Source organism: Chiloscyllium plagiosum, unplaced genomic scaffold (assembly GCF_037043375.1).
Source record: "Chiloscyllium plagiosum isolate Xiang-an unplaced genomic scaffold, Cpla_swu_hap1 HiC_scaffold_39, whole genome shotgun sequence".
In the NCBI taxonomy this organism is placed as follows: Eukaryota; Metazoa; Chordata; class Chondrichthyes; order Orectolobiformes; family Hemiscylliidae; genus Chiloscyllium; species Chiloscyllium plagiosum.
In genome coordinates, this window is record NW_028270177.1 from 26,136,906 (window position 1) to 26,152,675 (window position 15,770).

General features: G+C 38.5%; 1 protein-coding gene across 15 annotated transcripts in view; it reads left to right on the plus strand.

The window, feature by feature from the left end:
• mef2aa (myocyte enhancer factor 2aa) overlaps nt 1–15,770 on the plus strand; it is a 223,771-nt gene that overhangs the window by 79,428 nt on the left and 128,573 nt on the right. For all 15 annotated transcript variants that reach the window (XM_087981265.1, XM_087981267.1, XM_087981277.1 and 12 more), the window contains one exon: nt 12,786–12,966. In XM_087981265.1, coding sequence (XP_087837391.1) covers nt 12,913–12,966 — 54 coding nt within the window. In that variant the 5' untranslated portion in view covers nt 12,786–12,912. The remainder of the gene's footprint in view (nt 1–12,785; nt 12,967–15,770) is intronic.

The window sequence follows — 15,770 nt, forward strand, 5'->3', positions numbered from 1 at the left end:
TACGCGAACAACATCTCCTCTTCAGACTAGGCACTTTACAGCCTTCTGGACTTAATATTGAGTTCCCCACCTTCAAATTGTGAACCAGCTCCCATGTTCTGTCTCTCTTCCCTCGTCCCAGTTGGTCTGTCTGACCTTTTCAAGTCTGGCAGTTAGACACACCATTGTACTGCCATTATCACATTCCGATTGCCTAATGTGAACTATCAACATCATTTATACATCACCAACCCTCACCCACTTACCCCATCCCGTCCCAAACTATAGCATAAAAGCTGCCCCCTCCACACTTCACTTCAGCTCTGAAGAGTTATCTAGACTTGAAATGTTAGTTTGCTCTCCAGGGATGCTGTCTGCCTAATCTGATCGCCAGCATTTGTTGTTTTCAGTACAGATTTCAGCTTCTGCAGTAATTTGTTCCTGCAGAGATGCATTTTTTTTTAAAAGTTTGTATGGTGACTCTCATGCTGAGGCTGTGAACCTACATAGCTAGTCGCTATTGTGATAAATGGAAAAATTATTTCTGTAAAAAAAAAAGTTGTTTTCTACTGGATTTGAACATCTGGATGTAACCTAAAGCCTCTGAATGCGTGCAAATGCAGGTAATGCATGCATTAGGCTTTGCAGCTGTGGATTCAGCCCATTATTATGAGAAGGCAAGCCTTCAGGCAAAAGGTTCAATGGACTATTGTGAAAGATTTTAGGAGATTATGGGCATAATGTACTTAAATGTGTAACAGGTTTGTGGCAAGGAATCTGTCATCTTTTCGGCTGAATATTCGATTTGCAATCCAATTTATATTTTTTTTACTGAAATTTCAGGTCTGTATTAGCAACGTTGAACATATATAGAAAAGTAAGCAGAAATTGGTCTAGTACAATAATTTACAGATAGGTGATGGTTAGTTAACAGAAGAAAGAGAACAACATTATTTGAAACATCAGAGTATTTTTTGTTCTGTTCTGTAGGAATGACTTGAACTAACTACATAATTCAAATAAGGTACTGAACTTTGTATCCATGATATCATCAACAGCACTGTAGTTGCTGATTTCTTTCAGCAAAATTTTACCAGTACACTCGGACCAAACAATCTAACCTTTCTTGTGTTACACTTGCTGAGTTTGCACAATTTGCTTCCTTTTGGGCACTATTAAAACAACTGAATTATATTGCAGCATTAACCTGACCTTCGGGCCTTTCCAAAGTGAAGACATTATTATGAAGGCAAGCACAGTCGACAGTCTATGCACAACAAAGACCCAGAAACAACAACGCCTGTGATAAATAACCAGTTGTTCTATCTCTTGGCCTGTACAGCAATTCATTTTCTTTAAATGGTGCCATGGTCTCTCTCATTTTGTTTGAAGTGTTGGGCCATTTTTGTGAGAATTTCTACTTGTGATGTATTTATTTGACTGTAGTTCTTTTGTTTGTGAAACTGACGAGTGGCACTAAGCCAAGAAAGCTCCTCCAACCCGCATTTTAATTTTGTCAGCAAATGCTGGCATGTAGATTAACTATTTAAAATACTCACTACTACCTTACTGAGAAATGACAACCATGAACATGTACATTTTTAAACAGGGATTGCATTCTGATAATGAGACAAAATAATTATAAACATGAACAAAATGATGTGAATTTTGAGAAAATAGGTTAGAATCTCTTATTTCACTGATAAGCAAATGCATAATATCACCATTTAAGAAGGGACTTGAAGTCAAATTATGCCTTTCACAACCTCAGGACATCACTGTGTGCTTTCCTTGTGATTTCAAACTAACCTGCTATACTATAACCCGGTGTTGTCTGACCTCTAGCCTTGTCCACCCCAGTCCAACATCAGCATCTCCACATCATAGTGTGAAGAGAAGCCAAGTTAAATTTTGATTCTGGTTTGACTCTTCTTCAGAACTTTGTTCGATAATTGCTTGAAAGCTCATCTCAGACTCAAATATAACAAGGATCCTAGTTGAGCCCTAAGCACTTGCCAGGGAGAAGGATATGATTTGTGATTAGTAAATAATATTTGTGTTAGAGATCAAAGATAGTGACTCCACACTTTCCAATATTTCATTGGGGAATTTGTGTGTCAGACAAGCAGTATGACAGGAGAGGTGTTAAGGGGGTGGCGGTGTCTTAGATCTGTATTATTCTGGAGTTCTGAAGATACTGCCAGACTTACTGAGATTCTCCATGCAAGTTTCAGATTTTGAGCATCTGCAGTAATTTGCTTAAGGTAAAGCATGAATGTCTCTTTGTAAGATCTGATACTTGACCCCATTTGGTCTTTCTGGCCAGTTTTTGTTTCTCTTTTGTGTGTTGTGCTGATTTGTCATTCAAATTATCAATATCCAGTTCTAAATGTGTGCTGTTGACATCTAGATTTACCACACCTTGTTTCTTCTGTCATACTGCTAGTTTGACATGCAGAAATTCCCCCTAATGAAATATTGGAAAGTTTGAAGTCATGATCTTTGATCTCGAATGCAAATGTTGTTTCCTAACCACCCATCATATCCTTCTCTCTGGCAAGTGTCTAAGGCTGAGCTCTGAGTTATGTTTGAATCTGAGATAAGCTTTTGTGTAGACATCAATTCCTTCATCTGAGATTGTTTAGCTCTACCTCGATCATTGTTCAACTCTTCTTCTGCCCACCTCATCAACTGAAGAAATGATCCCTATACCTTTACTTCCAATGCTCTTGATGGCACGCTCCCCCACTTTCCATTCTAAACAGGAATCCATTTGGAACAGCTACTCAAGTCTTAACTTTTACCAAAACCAGACTTTGGACTCAGGACACTCTTGGAAAATTTCAGTCAGCTTCTGTTAATTGATTTTGATGGGCTTGTAACCTGTAAGTGGATAGCTCTGCCAACTCCAATTCAATGTCTGCAAACAGTCAGAGTTCAGTTGAAGCCACCACACTGATCTCTGCAATCACTACCCCCTGGCCCTCAAATGCATTGCAGTCTAAAATTTCAGGTGCCATTAACCTTCACCCCTTTGCTCACTAGTATATTTTGGCTATGGTTCCAGAAATGTCTCAATCTTACAATTCTTGTCCTTGATTTTAAAATCTACTGTGGTCATGTGCCCCTCCTTATCTCTCTCATCTACTGCAGCCCTACAACTCTCCAAAATATCTGTGCTCCTCCAACTCTGGTCTCTTGTGTATCCTTGATTTTTAATTGTGTTTCTTTTGGTGACAGAAACTTAACCTGCTTTAGGCTCTAAGATCTGAAATTAGCTCCCTAAACTTGTATGCATCTCTACTTCACTCTCCCCTCAAAATACATTTTAGAGCTGCTTAGATGGATTGGTGACAGATTATGTTTTATAATGTTCCTGTGGACACCCTTGGGATATTTTATTGCCTTAAAAGTGCTGTATAAATGTATGTCCTCCTGTAATAATAGCTCTCCGTGGCTCTCTGACATTGAATTGTACGTGTGCGTAGAAGAAACTACCCCTATGAGAATTACTGTTTTAGTAACTTTGGATAATAGGGATTACTGTCTATGTGCTCATTGAGGAGGTGGAGTTGACTTTATTGAAGAGCTAGGATTAGGCTCATGGAAACTATTAACCTAGATGAGATTTATTTCCTATCCCAATTTTTTTTTACAGCCTTGACCTCTGTTACTTAAAAGGGAAAAAAATTTAGTAATTAACCAGACAAACTCAGACCAGTCTGCTACTGTTGAGCTGTTGTTAATTCTACTATTTATTGTTTATACACTCTGTTGCCTCGACCAGAATATTGGATTTGGATTAATATATTCATGAAAGTATCAGTTTAGAATAAAACATTTATATAGTGCCACAAAGATAACACCAAATGTTAAACGCAAATAAAATGCAGTCATGCTTATATCAAATAAATTGTTTATATTCAGAAGAGGTTATTCTTCTCAATAAAAGGTTGCAAATGACTTTTATAGAAAATAACATTTCACTTTTCTCGGACTGCAAGGTGGGGTGGCACGGTGGCTCAGTGGTTAGCACTGCTGCCTCACAGCACCAGGGTCCCAGGTTCGATTCCAGTCTCGGGCAACTGTGTGGAGTTTGCACATTTCTCCCCGTGTCTGCATGGGTTTCCTCTGGGTGCTCCGGCTTCCTCCCACAGTCCAAAGATGTGCAGGTCGGGTGAAATGGCCATGCTAAATTGCCCATAGTGTTAGGTGCATTAGTCAGAGGGAAATGGGTCTGGATGGGTTATTCTTTGGAGGGTCACTGTGGACTTGTTGGGCCGAAGGGCCTGTTTCCACACTGTAGGGAATCTAATCTAAATCTAATCTCTGTGTTCATTAGCTAACATTAGCCTTGATTTTGCAGACAGCTGCAAAGTGACGGAACTTGCTGCTGAACTTGAAGAAAACCACCCTCCAGGGTCTTGTGATTTGTCGGTGTGGATTTCACCTTTTCCCGGTGTTAATTCCATTCTGCCATCAGTCTAAGCAACAAATTGCATTGCAGAAATCTCGTAGACAGCAACCTGGAAGATTTTAAAAGCACATCAATTTTTAATCATTTATATATAGGGGATTAAAGTAGAAGCAGCAATATCACGCAAAAATAATTTTTATTTATTTATTTATTTCTCCATTGTTACGAAAGTATAACATTCCACAAAAAAATCTTGTTTTCCAAGGAGATTTTTCAGTGATAATTATGAATTACACCTAAGTCAAGCTTTATTCGCCCTTAAAGGCCTAATAGTAAGGCTATGGGGGGAACAAGGGGAAGCTTGTGACTTGTAAGAAGTCTACCTGCGAAGATAATGAACACTGCACTAAATGGAGGAGCGGGGAACCTCTGGCAGTTCTGGATTTCCAGGTTTAACTGCACATGTGCAATGCCAGAAATTGTCAGCATTTCATTTGTAATGAAGGTATCAAAACTGATAAATCACTACTGCTCTTGGAAGTTTGCTATTCAGAATCAACTAACTTTATAATTATAGAATGTTTTATTTCTCCACTTATAAATGAATCCCATGTGCATGAAAAAGGTTAGGTGGATAGTCAGTTCTTAACCTTTCAAGATTGCTGGCTTTTCCTTAAAACAGAATCTGTATTACTTAATTGAAGTAAAAAGAAAAACCCAGCAACTAGACTCTGAAAGAGGAAGATTGGTTAATTTTACAAGTAAGATTTTTTTAAAGGATTTTTTTTTCTATGTAAGGATCAATCCAAATGATCTCTTGGATGATTGTGTATTAATTCCGATATTTTGTTTCTTATTTACGTTCATAGCCTCCCCAGTATTATTTTCTTCATGATGCCAGCTCTAGACTGTTAATAAAGCCTTTGGAACTCCTGTCATGTAGCTGCTTTATTCTTAATGGGTAAAATATTTGATTTTGTTGAATGATATATTTGTCTTTTGCCTCTGAACACCTTTTTAGTAGGTATTTTACGACTAAATACTGCTTGATGCCTTCAGTGCTAACAGTTTTAAATCCCTACCGCACCAGGTGATGCATTTGCACAGTGCTCCTAGGATCAGTTATTAATAAAGATAAAAGATTACCAAGTTATTGGATTCCAGCTTCCAAATAACACCCAAAGTTGCTGTTGCGGGCAGAAAATCAGTTCTGTGTTTTGTTGGGTGCAATAAACCGTTGTTTCCATATATTGTAACTGGAATCTTGTAGGCACTATGGTCCTCACATTTTCTAATTCTGTGCTAACTTATCTAACTATTGTGATCATATTGCTAAAACAATATGTTTTTGTTTTAAATCTGGATGTAGTTAGGAGTGAAAGTGATAAACAGCATGCTAGTTTGGTTTTGTTTAAATCTCAAGTTATGTAGTTGATTAACAACTCTGATGTTTTGCAATCTTAAGTTTTTATCTGAGCACCACTTATCTGAATTGACTGGCGAGCTTAACTGATTTGTGTTTCTCTTGCAACGTCTTACTTTTTGTGCAGAATTGGTATTCTATTTTGTAATACCACTGGAATTAATACATAATTGTGAACTGCTTATGCATAAAGGAATTGTTTCCTGAGCATTTAAAATAATTTATTATTGACTCCATTAAAATAATTTTACAGCATTTTAAAAAGTTATATTTTTAAGGCTTTGTTCTCCTTTACAAGTTGTCACTTGCAATCTTCTGTTCAAAACTTCCAGCTTGATTTAAAACATTTTTTCAAGTGTAAATTGAAGAAAATCAAGTCAAGAATAATGGACAGTTGGAAGTAGTTACAAGGCAGTGATGTTGCAGGCTGACCTTGTAATGCACTATGACATTATTTAAGTTGTTGCTCAGTTGCAGGCTCTGAACCGATATTCTGCCTATTTCAGCAAATTTGGGTATTTCCTCTCCCATCAACACACCCAGTTTTGACCACTTTTTACATTATGTATTAGGTCCAGAGAGAGCTGTTTGAGGATGCTTACTACCTAGATAAGATTAGATTTCCCTACAGTGTGGAAACAGGCCCTTCGTCCCAACAAATCCACACTGACCCTCCTGAAGTGTAACCCATCCAGACCCATTTCCCTCTGACTAAAGAACCTAACACTATGGGCAATTTAGCATGGCCAATCCACCTGTGCTGCACATCTTTGGACTGAATTGTAATTGTAATGTTTGGAACCAGTTCATGCCTGAGTTTAGTGTCACACATTAGCCATTGCACGTGCATAAAATGTCATTTGCAATATAAATTTTGCAGGCACAGTTGTTCACGATCTGTCACTCTGTAGTGTGTTGTTCATGTCACCAGACTTTTGCTGCACCAAATACACATTAACATCAGCAGCAGTCAGAAATATGCAGAGGAAATCTGCTTTTTATTGCTGCTGGTGTAACTTTAAAAGAAAAGAACTGTCCAATTCACCTTGCTTTGAACAAGCTGGGTGCCAGTTCATATGCTTTGATTGCTCCTCTTATGGAATTCCAGTCTTATCAACCTTTTAGCACCTGTTGTAGTGAGGTGGAAGCTTCATGCCTGCCTGTGCTGCATATAGAGATGAAGAATATTCAGAACACTAGACGGAGCATTAAAATTTTCTAATTGACCTGTTCAGAGACCTGGACACAGCTTTTTTTAAAAATCAACCTTTATAGAGGTATTATTAAATACTCTGAAGCAGGTGGGATTTGAATCCAGGCTCAGAGGTATAGACAGAGTATTTTCTTTCTTGCACCCAGAAGTGCTGTTACACATAACTGGTTTGGTTTGTTTTGTCCTTACCAAATTGCCTGGGATTTTTTTTCAACTATTAACCACCACTTGCATTCAACTGGAAACGGGGGCAAATTACCTTACTTGCCAAGCACAGGGCAACCCACAGATTACTCGTTCCCCATATTTATACTACCAATTCAAACCCAGTTAACACTCAAGTATTATATCCATGTTCCCTTATTCCATTAGGTGTCAGAAATGCGTTCAGATATTTTCTGAATCAACCTGTTCAGAGAAGTTACAACTCCTCTTGAGCAATTGAGACTTGAACCCAGGGCCACCTGGATCAGATTTACTCAAGACACCTAATTTTATTCACTGCCGAAATATGGGACTGAATCAGGGACCTTTCAATCTTCAATCTACCGCGCTTCTCACTGAGCGATTTTGACTGTGCCCATGAACAGTATATTCGGTTTTGGCAGGAATGTAAAACAGGTGTCAGTAAATCTGCTTAACTGGGGAGAAGAATTGAATGGGGTGTTTAATGAGTTATCTATCCACTATGGACAAGTAATAAGCTCCTACTGAAATGAAAATTCCACCCACTGTTAGAAATCATTTGCTGTGCTGTTATGTACAAGATTTGTAAATATTTTTCTTGGAAGTGAGATATTGTTTGGAAGTCTGGTAATTGCATTGTATTATGTGAAGGTGAAAGTAAAAGTAAACTCTGAACCAGAAGTGACAGGCACATTGTCAGGAGTCTTCTCAAGAGAGGATACGAATTCGTGACTTGATATGGTTAGGAAGAATAATGAGAAGGAAAAGAAACCGGCAGTCATATCCTTAATAGGAGACAGAAGTCTTTGAAAGGCGAATTAAATGACATGTTTATGTATATCTACCCATTTTGGGAAAAATTCAATGAAGGGACACGCATGTAAATGCATTTAGGGAAAGACTGGCCTGTATTTTGCTAGTACCTTTCTTAGGAGATATAAAAATGTTTCACAAGCATTTCATTCAGTGGGTAGGATAATTATTATTCTTCTATAAGCAGAATTAAGGGGTAATTGTGTGGTTGTGTTAGTGGAAGGAAACAGGAAATACTTGGGCAATTGTGGAGAAGGGGAAAATTGGTTGCCTTATTGTTGACTATAAATCATAATAGGTTTGTGAGGGGAGTTTTTCAATTGGTGATACTTGGAATTATTTCTTTGGTTAAACATTAGTGATTAATCCCTAGCTCCTAACTTATTGTTACATGAGCTCCAATAAGGTTACAACTTTGAAATTACTGTCCCATATCCATTTTGTTATTTTATATTGTAGAGGTTCGGGAGGATTATTCTGTTCTGTCTTCTCTTCACTTTAGTAAGAAGGAATCCTAATCACGTCACAATCACAAGTACAGAGGTATTCCTTTTTAGGAACACTTGCAGCAGGACTTGGCCATTTAGCCCATCAAGCCTGCCCTGCCATTCTGATCATAGTCTGGATCAATGCCATTTTCTGTAGTGTCTCCAGACATCCATTGATTTCTGTCTTGAACCCCCTCAACACCTCTGAGGGAAGCAATTCCTTCTAGTTAATCTCAGGTTAAAAGTAATTTATGCCCCATTTTTTTAAAGTCACTAGCGATGGGGAAACAATCTATTTATGACCCACCTCTAAGAATCTATGGTGCAATGAGATCAGCTCTCATTCTTTGACAATCAAGAACATGCAGGTCCGGTTTCCTTCATATTTCCTCAAACCAATCTTACCATCCCATGGAGTATTTCAGTGAACCCTGATGTACTCCCTCCCTTTAATTATATTATTGCTTAACGAAATAAGGAAGTTGGAGCACGTCAGTCATTAGCTTTTATTTCAGAGGTAATTATTTAATTTATGATTTGTTTGGTGCCTGAAAAATAATTAGGACTAATAAATGACTATTTCAAACACTGAGATTTGGCATTCTGATATAGGGTTTTTATAACTGTCTAATTGGATATGTGACTTTTTATTAATCAGAGGATTCAAAATTTAAATAATAACAAAGGGATATTTATCTAACTACCTGGATGACTATATGGTCATCCGTTAACCTGTGAATAAATGGGATGTCATGTAAAGTTGCACTTATGCTGTAGGTGTCTCCTTTTAACTAGTAGTTACTCTTATGTATCTTCCCTGCACAATGACTCACCTGTAAAGGTTTCTCTTTGGGAGTCTCCCAAGGAAATCTTTGTGTTTCCTTTCCACCAGCTGCCTCTTGGTAGCATCATTCAGAAATACCATGTCAAGTTGCACAAGTATGTTGACGACACTTTGCTGAAACTCACCAACTCCTGACCCTTCTGTTTAAATTGTTAAACTGTTTTCATTACAATTAACAAGTTTCCTCCAGCTGTGTACTACACTCTTCACTGATAGCTGTCTGAGGCCAAACCAAACTATTTGCAAACAGAGTTATTTGACACCAAAGTATGTTTCCACCTGCATATGTGCTCCATTTTGTGACACCCGGATGGCCTTGAATGGCCTAGAGCTGCTGCTAATTTGTATACTTGTGACCTCTTATTTCCAGTTCTGTACATTGCTTAACTTCTAATCCATGTCATCCATGCCTTTGTTACATTATAGGGGCAGAATTTAGTAATGGCCTTCCACTAAAGGGGAGTCTGAAGTTTGGAGTGGGGAGGGCATTTAATTAGGTGGGAGGATGCCAAGTGGGGAGCAACTTTTTCCTTCTCCACCTCTTCCTTGAGGGGAAAACTCATGGATTGGTGAGGCTAGTGGAGTGTGGGAGAGGTGTTGTCTTTCATTGTCAGGTACCTGAAATCTACACTTGGGAGATAGACCTAATATTAGGAAGCATGCACCTGGTGGGAGCCTTCACCCTGCTCGCTCTTCTGACTTCTCCCTAGACAGTGACTCCATCACACCTTCGTTCAGCAGTGGCCCTAAATGCTTGCTGATCCTGTTCCTCTTGTGGGTGTATGTGGACATTGGCCACAGTCTCCCCAGTGACACTGATGATAATGAGAAACTACTGGCATCTTAATACTGCAGAACATCGTGAAAGGAGATAACAGGACCCCTTGATGGCACACTGACATTGTACTAAATTCCACCCTTGATTTTTCCATTTTAGTGTTTTCAGTATAATCTCCTTCGACTGAAGCAAAACTTTGCTGTTGTATCCAAACTCTCGGCAAGGCCTGGTGCTTGCTGCCTGACAGTGACTACCAGTTTTATCAACAGCTAATGCTCGCCCTGTTTTGAACTTCCTGCGTAACCTGGCTTCTCCCTCCTCTCCCAGCCTTACAAACCTTCTGGAATTTGGTACTGTCCCGATTCTGACTCTCCATGCAATCCTGATTTTAATTTTTCCTTGCAGGTGGTCATGCTATTATCTGCTTCATCTTTTAGCCTTGGAATTGCCTGCCTGAACCTCTGTCTTACCACCTTTCTATTCTCCTTTTAAGATGTTTCTTTAAGTTTACTGCTTTATTTGAGCTATTGTTTCTTGATCTGAATATACCCTTGTACAGCTCAGTATTAGGTACTTGTTGATAATTATCCTGTAAATCTCCATGGGATACTTTTTCTGTATGCAAGGAGCTGTATAAATGCAAGTTGTTGTGGTAAGTATAGAACATCTGATTTGAAAGATCAGAGGGAACCAAGTTGGGTAGAGGCATTTATGATTAGGAATTGGATTGTGGATTGGAAAAAATGACTTCAGTGCTGTGAAAATTAAATCAATTCTTTCTTGGCAAGAAAGATTAACTTCACTGTAGCTTGCTCACTCCTTGATAAGAATGAAAAACTTTGTTCCATCGCGATCATTTGGCTGTTTGGCTTGATGATCATGTTTGAGAGATACTGACGCAAATTGATGTTTGGAACACTGGTAAATTAGTGGGGAATCTTGAAGCAAGCTTGTTCCTGCTTGTCAGCACCAGCGATTTCAATGTTTCACAGTCTTTATCTGCTTGCTAATGGAATGTTGTTACCATTCAGAGAAAATTCTTACAGGACAAATTGCCTTGCTATGTTCCATTAGAATAAATAGAACTTTTTACAAACAGCAAGATGCAAACTCTTCCGATATTCACGTATTCCCTTCTTTTTGACCAACTATCTAACATTTCAATTGTTGGCACAATCTCTGCTTCAGTAACTGTTTACTGTGTTTCACAGGCTTGTATCCCTACATGTAAAATAGACATTTCTGTCTGCTGTAAAGATTATACAGGGATATCTTGGCATATTTTTGTGCCAGCCAGTTGTTCTAGTCTCCGCCATCACTAGGAGCAGAGAAATCCCAAGACATTTTATAACTATGCTAAGACTTGAGTTACTAGGGAAAGAGTGGACCTATTTGAGACCAAAGGGGTATCTTGTGTATGGAGCCAGAGGACGTGGGTGAGGTCTTAAATGAATGCTTATCTGTATTCACAACTGTGGTTACAATATCTTTCTCCGTTTTGATTTGGGTTGGTGAGGTTCTAGAACATATTAATCTTAATAAGGAGGAGGAATTATTAGATGTTTCAGTGGTTGTAAAATTAGATGATGAGATGTATCATAGGCTATAATGGGAGGAAGGGAAGAGACTGGGACCCTGGTGGAGATATTTAATATTTTGCTGGTGACAGGTGAGATGCCAAATGACTGGAGGATAGCTAATGTTGTTCCTTTTGTTCAAGAAGGACAACAGGGTACAGTGATAGATTTATCAGCTGGTAAATTGGGTAGAGTCGTGGCAGATGGAATTTAATTTTGATAAATGCATTTTGGGAGATTGAATAAGGGAATCCTCATGGAGCACTGAGGAACAAAGGGACCTTGGTGTATAAGTCCATAGATCCCGAAAGGTGTCAGCAAAGTAGCTAGGTTGGTGAAAAAGGCGTCTGGGATGCTTGCCTTCATTAGCCAGGGCCTAGAATATAAGAGTGAGGAAGTCTTTGTTTTAAAAAGTTATAAAATGGTCAGGCCACAGATGGAATATTGTATGCAGTTCTAGTCACCACATTATTGGAGTGGTGTGGTTATACTGGAGAGGGTGAAGAGGAGATTCACCAAGATGTTGCCTGGGATGAAATGTCTCTGTTATGAGGAGACCCTGGATAGGCTGGATTTGTTTTCCTTAGAGCTGAGGAGCCTGATGGGGGAAACTGATTGAGGTATTCAAAATTGAGAGGCATTGATAAAGTAAATAATGAGAATCATTTCCACGTGGTAGATATGGCATGAGAGAGAATCTGTTTCCACTTACTCCATCCCATCAGATCCCATCCCTCATAATTTTACAAACTTTGTTCAAGTTGCACGTTAATTTCTTTTCTAATGAAAGTAGCCACAATTATTTTTGAGGTTGGTTTTTGTATTTGTATTTTCTTATCAAGGAGCAACCAAGTGAACCTATGCTGTCATGTCGATCGTCTTGATATCCTTTAATATATCATGTATACTTGCTCTGCCTTTGGAGTTATTCATTTTGGAATAAGTTTTATCTGTTGCTTTTTTTGTTTGAAAACAAATTTAACACTAAACTTGTAACAGAAATGGTTTCCTTAAATCAGAAATGTTCATGTATCATAATCGTTCATTTTCATTCTCTTTCTCTCTAGGCTTTAAAAGAGGAGCTAAGCCAGCTAGGTCTACAAAAACGTCAAAAGAAGTCTTGTACCATGAACTAGAAAATCTAAGTACTGACAGAGCTAGGATTGTGAGCTGATATATTAGAGGACATTGAAGATGGGGCGGAAAAAGATTCAGATCACAAGGATTATGGATGAACGTAACAGGCAGGTAAGAAAGTAATCTGGAACTGTGAAGAATGGGTTTCATTGCACTTTCAAACTATGTTGTCTCCGAGGTTTACTTTTGCCTGGGCGTGGGGTTTGGTGATGTAATGGTAATGTGCCTGAACTAATCATCCTGGCTAGTGCTCTGGGGCCACAGATTAGAAAATTTCAAGAGAGCAGATTGAGATATAAACACAATTAATAAAATCTGGAATTGAAAATATCATTAATTATTTGTAAACACCCATCTGGTTCACGACTGTCTTCTGAGGATTGAAGTCTGCCATCCTTTTCTGGACTGGTCTACATGTCACTTCCCGTCAATAGCAGTATTGTTGAGTCTCAACTGTCCTCTGAAATAGCCAAACAAGTCATCCAGTTTCAAGGGCAATTAGGGGTGGGCATCAAAGCTGTCCTAGCCAGCATTGCCACATCTTATAAAAGAATCGAAAAACAAAGCAATTTTACCATATTATAATCACAAGATACTGAAAATTCTCTGCACATCAAGCAATGATTGTGGAACAACTTTATTACATTGGCTTGGTATCCAACTGATCTGCTAATACTTCAATATGATTTCTACTTTTGATGTGTGAACTGGGTAAAATTGTCATTAGCCCACTAATATTACCACTTGGAATTAGGATCAGGGCTGTTAAGTTACACTGTCTAATTATCCATGTTGATGTGTTCAATTCTGGATTCTGAATTGGCCCCAATTTCAAATAAACTATTTAAATAGTCACCTGCAGAGAGCCAGTTATTTCTGCAATCCATTCTGTTCATTGTACATGCGATTTTGAAAAAAATTGTTTGTAACTGATACACACGCGTACGTAAGGCTGTGTGTGTGGTTACACAAAGATGCCCTTGGGAGCTGTACACCAGGAGCCAGTAGTATAAACAAGATTGCTTCATTCTGTGCCAATACAGAATTGCATGCTAAGAAATGGAACATGACATAAAAATGGTGTAAAGCAGTATGTCATTATGTTTATTCATCTACTGCAACAAGGTTGGAATCAATTAGAATTCTTTTACCACTTTCTTTTCTTTTCCTGTGCCTGCAATCTATTAGGAAGTGCTCATGACCTTTTTAAAAATCAGAAATGTCAGTGTATTGCAAACATATTCTTGTCTAAGTAGATTTCCTTTTCAATGCTGAAATAACAATGTCTGAAACATTTTGGATGTAACTTTTACCTAACCTGATAATGGGAAATGAACTCGTTCAAGTCAGTCTCCTGACTTTACACTCTTCCAGTGTTTACTCTCCACTGAAATTGTAACTGGTAAACATGTGGCAACCACTTGAACAGGCCTGCTTCTTACCCAGTGGAGTGTGTTGAAATTATTACACTTACTTTTTTCCTTGTTAGATCTCTTCTCCTGGTGTAATCACTCTCCTTCAGCCAGAAATTACTCTATGCTTTAATTCAAATGCCTTGAGTTCAGTCCCCATTTGCAGTATTGCAGTTCAATGCTGATTTAGATTTTTATTAATTCATGGGATGTGGGCATTACTAACTATCTCAGCATTTCTTGCCTACTCCTAATTATCCAGAGGGCAATTAAGACTCTACACGTTGCTGTGGGTCTGGAGTCACATGTAGACCAGATAAGGGCAGCAGTTTCCTTCCCTAGAGGACATTTGTTGTCTGAAGTTCCATTATTTGGATGAAGTACCCTTTAAGTTTGTTTGACAGTTATATCCCTCATTGCATCAAACTGAAGTGATAGTTGCCTTACAGAGATGCTGTATAATTTAACTTTAGAGAAACTTGCCTATTATAGGAATTACATTTGATTCTTGACTTTGATCCTGATGTCACTGAAGTTGCCTTTAAGGCCATTGATGACCATGTACTGAACTACCTAATGTCTTGCTTCTAGGATAATAGTCACAGACCTTTGGTCTTCAATTGGTTTTCAAGTAATTTTAATATAGACTGTCAACAGCTGAATAATTCACATTTTCAGTACTAATGTGACCAGCTTTTAATGGTGAGTCCTCTGTGTTGTTTCAAGATTGTAGAATAAGTGAATATAGTTGAGCGGAGGGAGAGAGATAATCGCTAGACCAGTGTAGTGAATGAATGAGAGCCAGGTTGATCTCTCTGACTGAGATTTTTGATTGGGGGTTGTTAACCTGGGCCAGTCAGGGAGCCCCAGCTAACACACACAAATTGGATTGTGCTCCTCTCCCTTGTAAAATTGCTGTCTCTTGTATGCAGCTGTAAATGTAACTGTTTGTTGTAAACTGTTTTTGTAATTTGTTTAATAAAAATAAAAAAAATTTGGATTGTTTCAGAAACATTGGATGTTTTCAGGGAGTTAGATATAGTTCTTAGGGTTAAAGGGATCAAAGCATACAGGGAGAAAGCAGGAACGGGGTATGGAGTTGGGGAATTGCCACCTTCCTAAGGGACAAGTAAATGCTGGCCAACCAGCAACATCCACATCCAATGAGTGAATGAATCAGAGGAAAAAAAATATAAACTGGAGGTTTCGAAAGTCTCCTCCTTCTAGGGAATGATTCTGAGCTGGCTGATCAGAGCCATTGTGCTGTGCACATGTAAATAACTGGTGACTTAGTGGTTGGCTACCTGCCTCTGTGCTGTTACTTCAACCAGTAATCCAGAAGCCCAGGTTAATGTTGGAATTTGATTCAATTTACGAAGTCTGGAATTGAAAACCATTCTCTCTAATGATCACAAACTTATCCCCAATTGTTTCAAAACTCATCTGATTCATTAATATTTTTTAAGGGAAGGAAATCCACCATCCTTACCTGGTCTGGCCTAA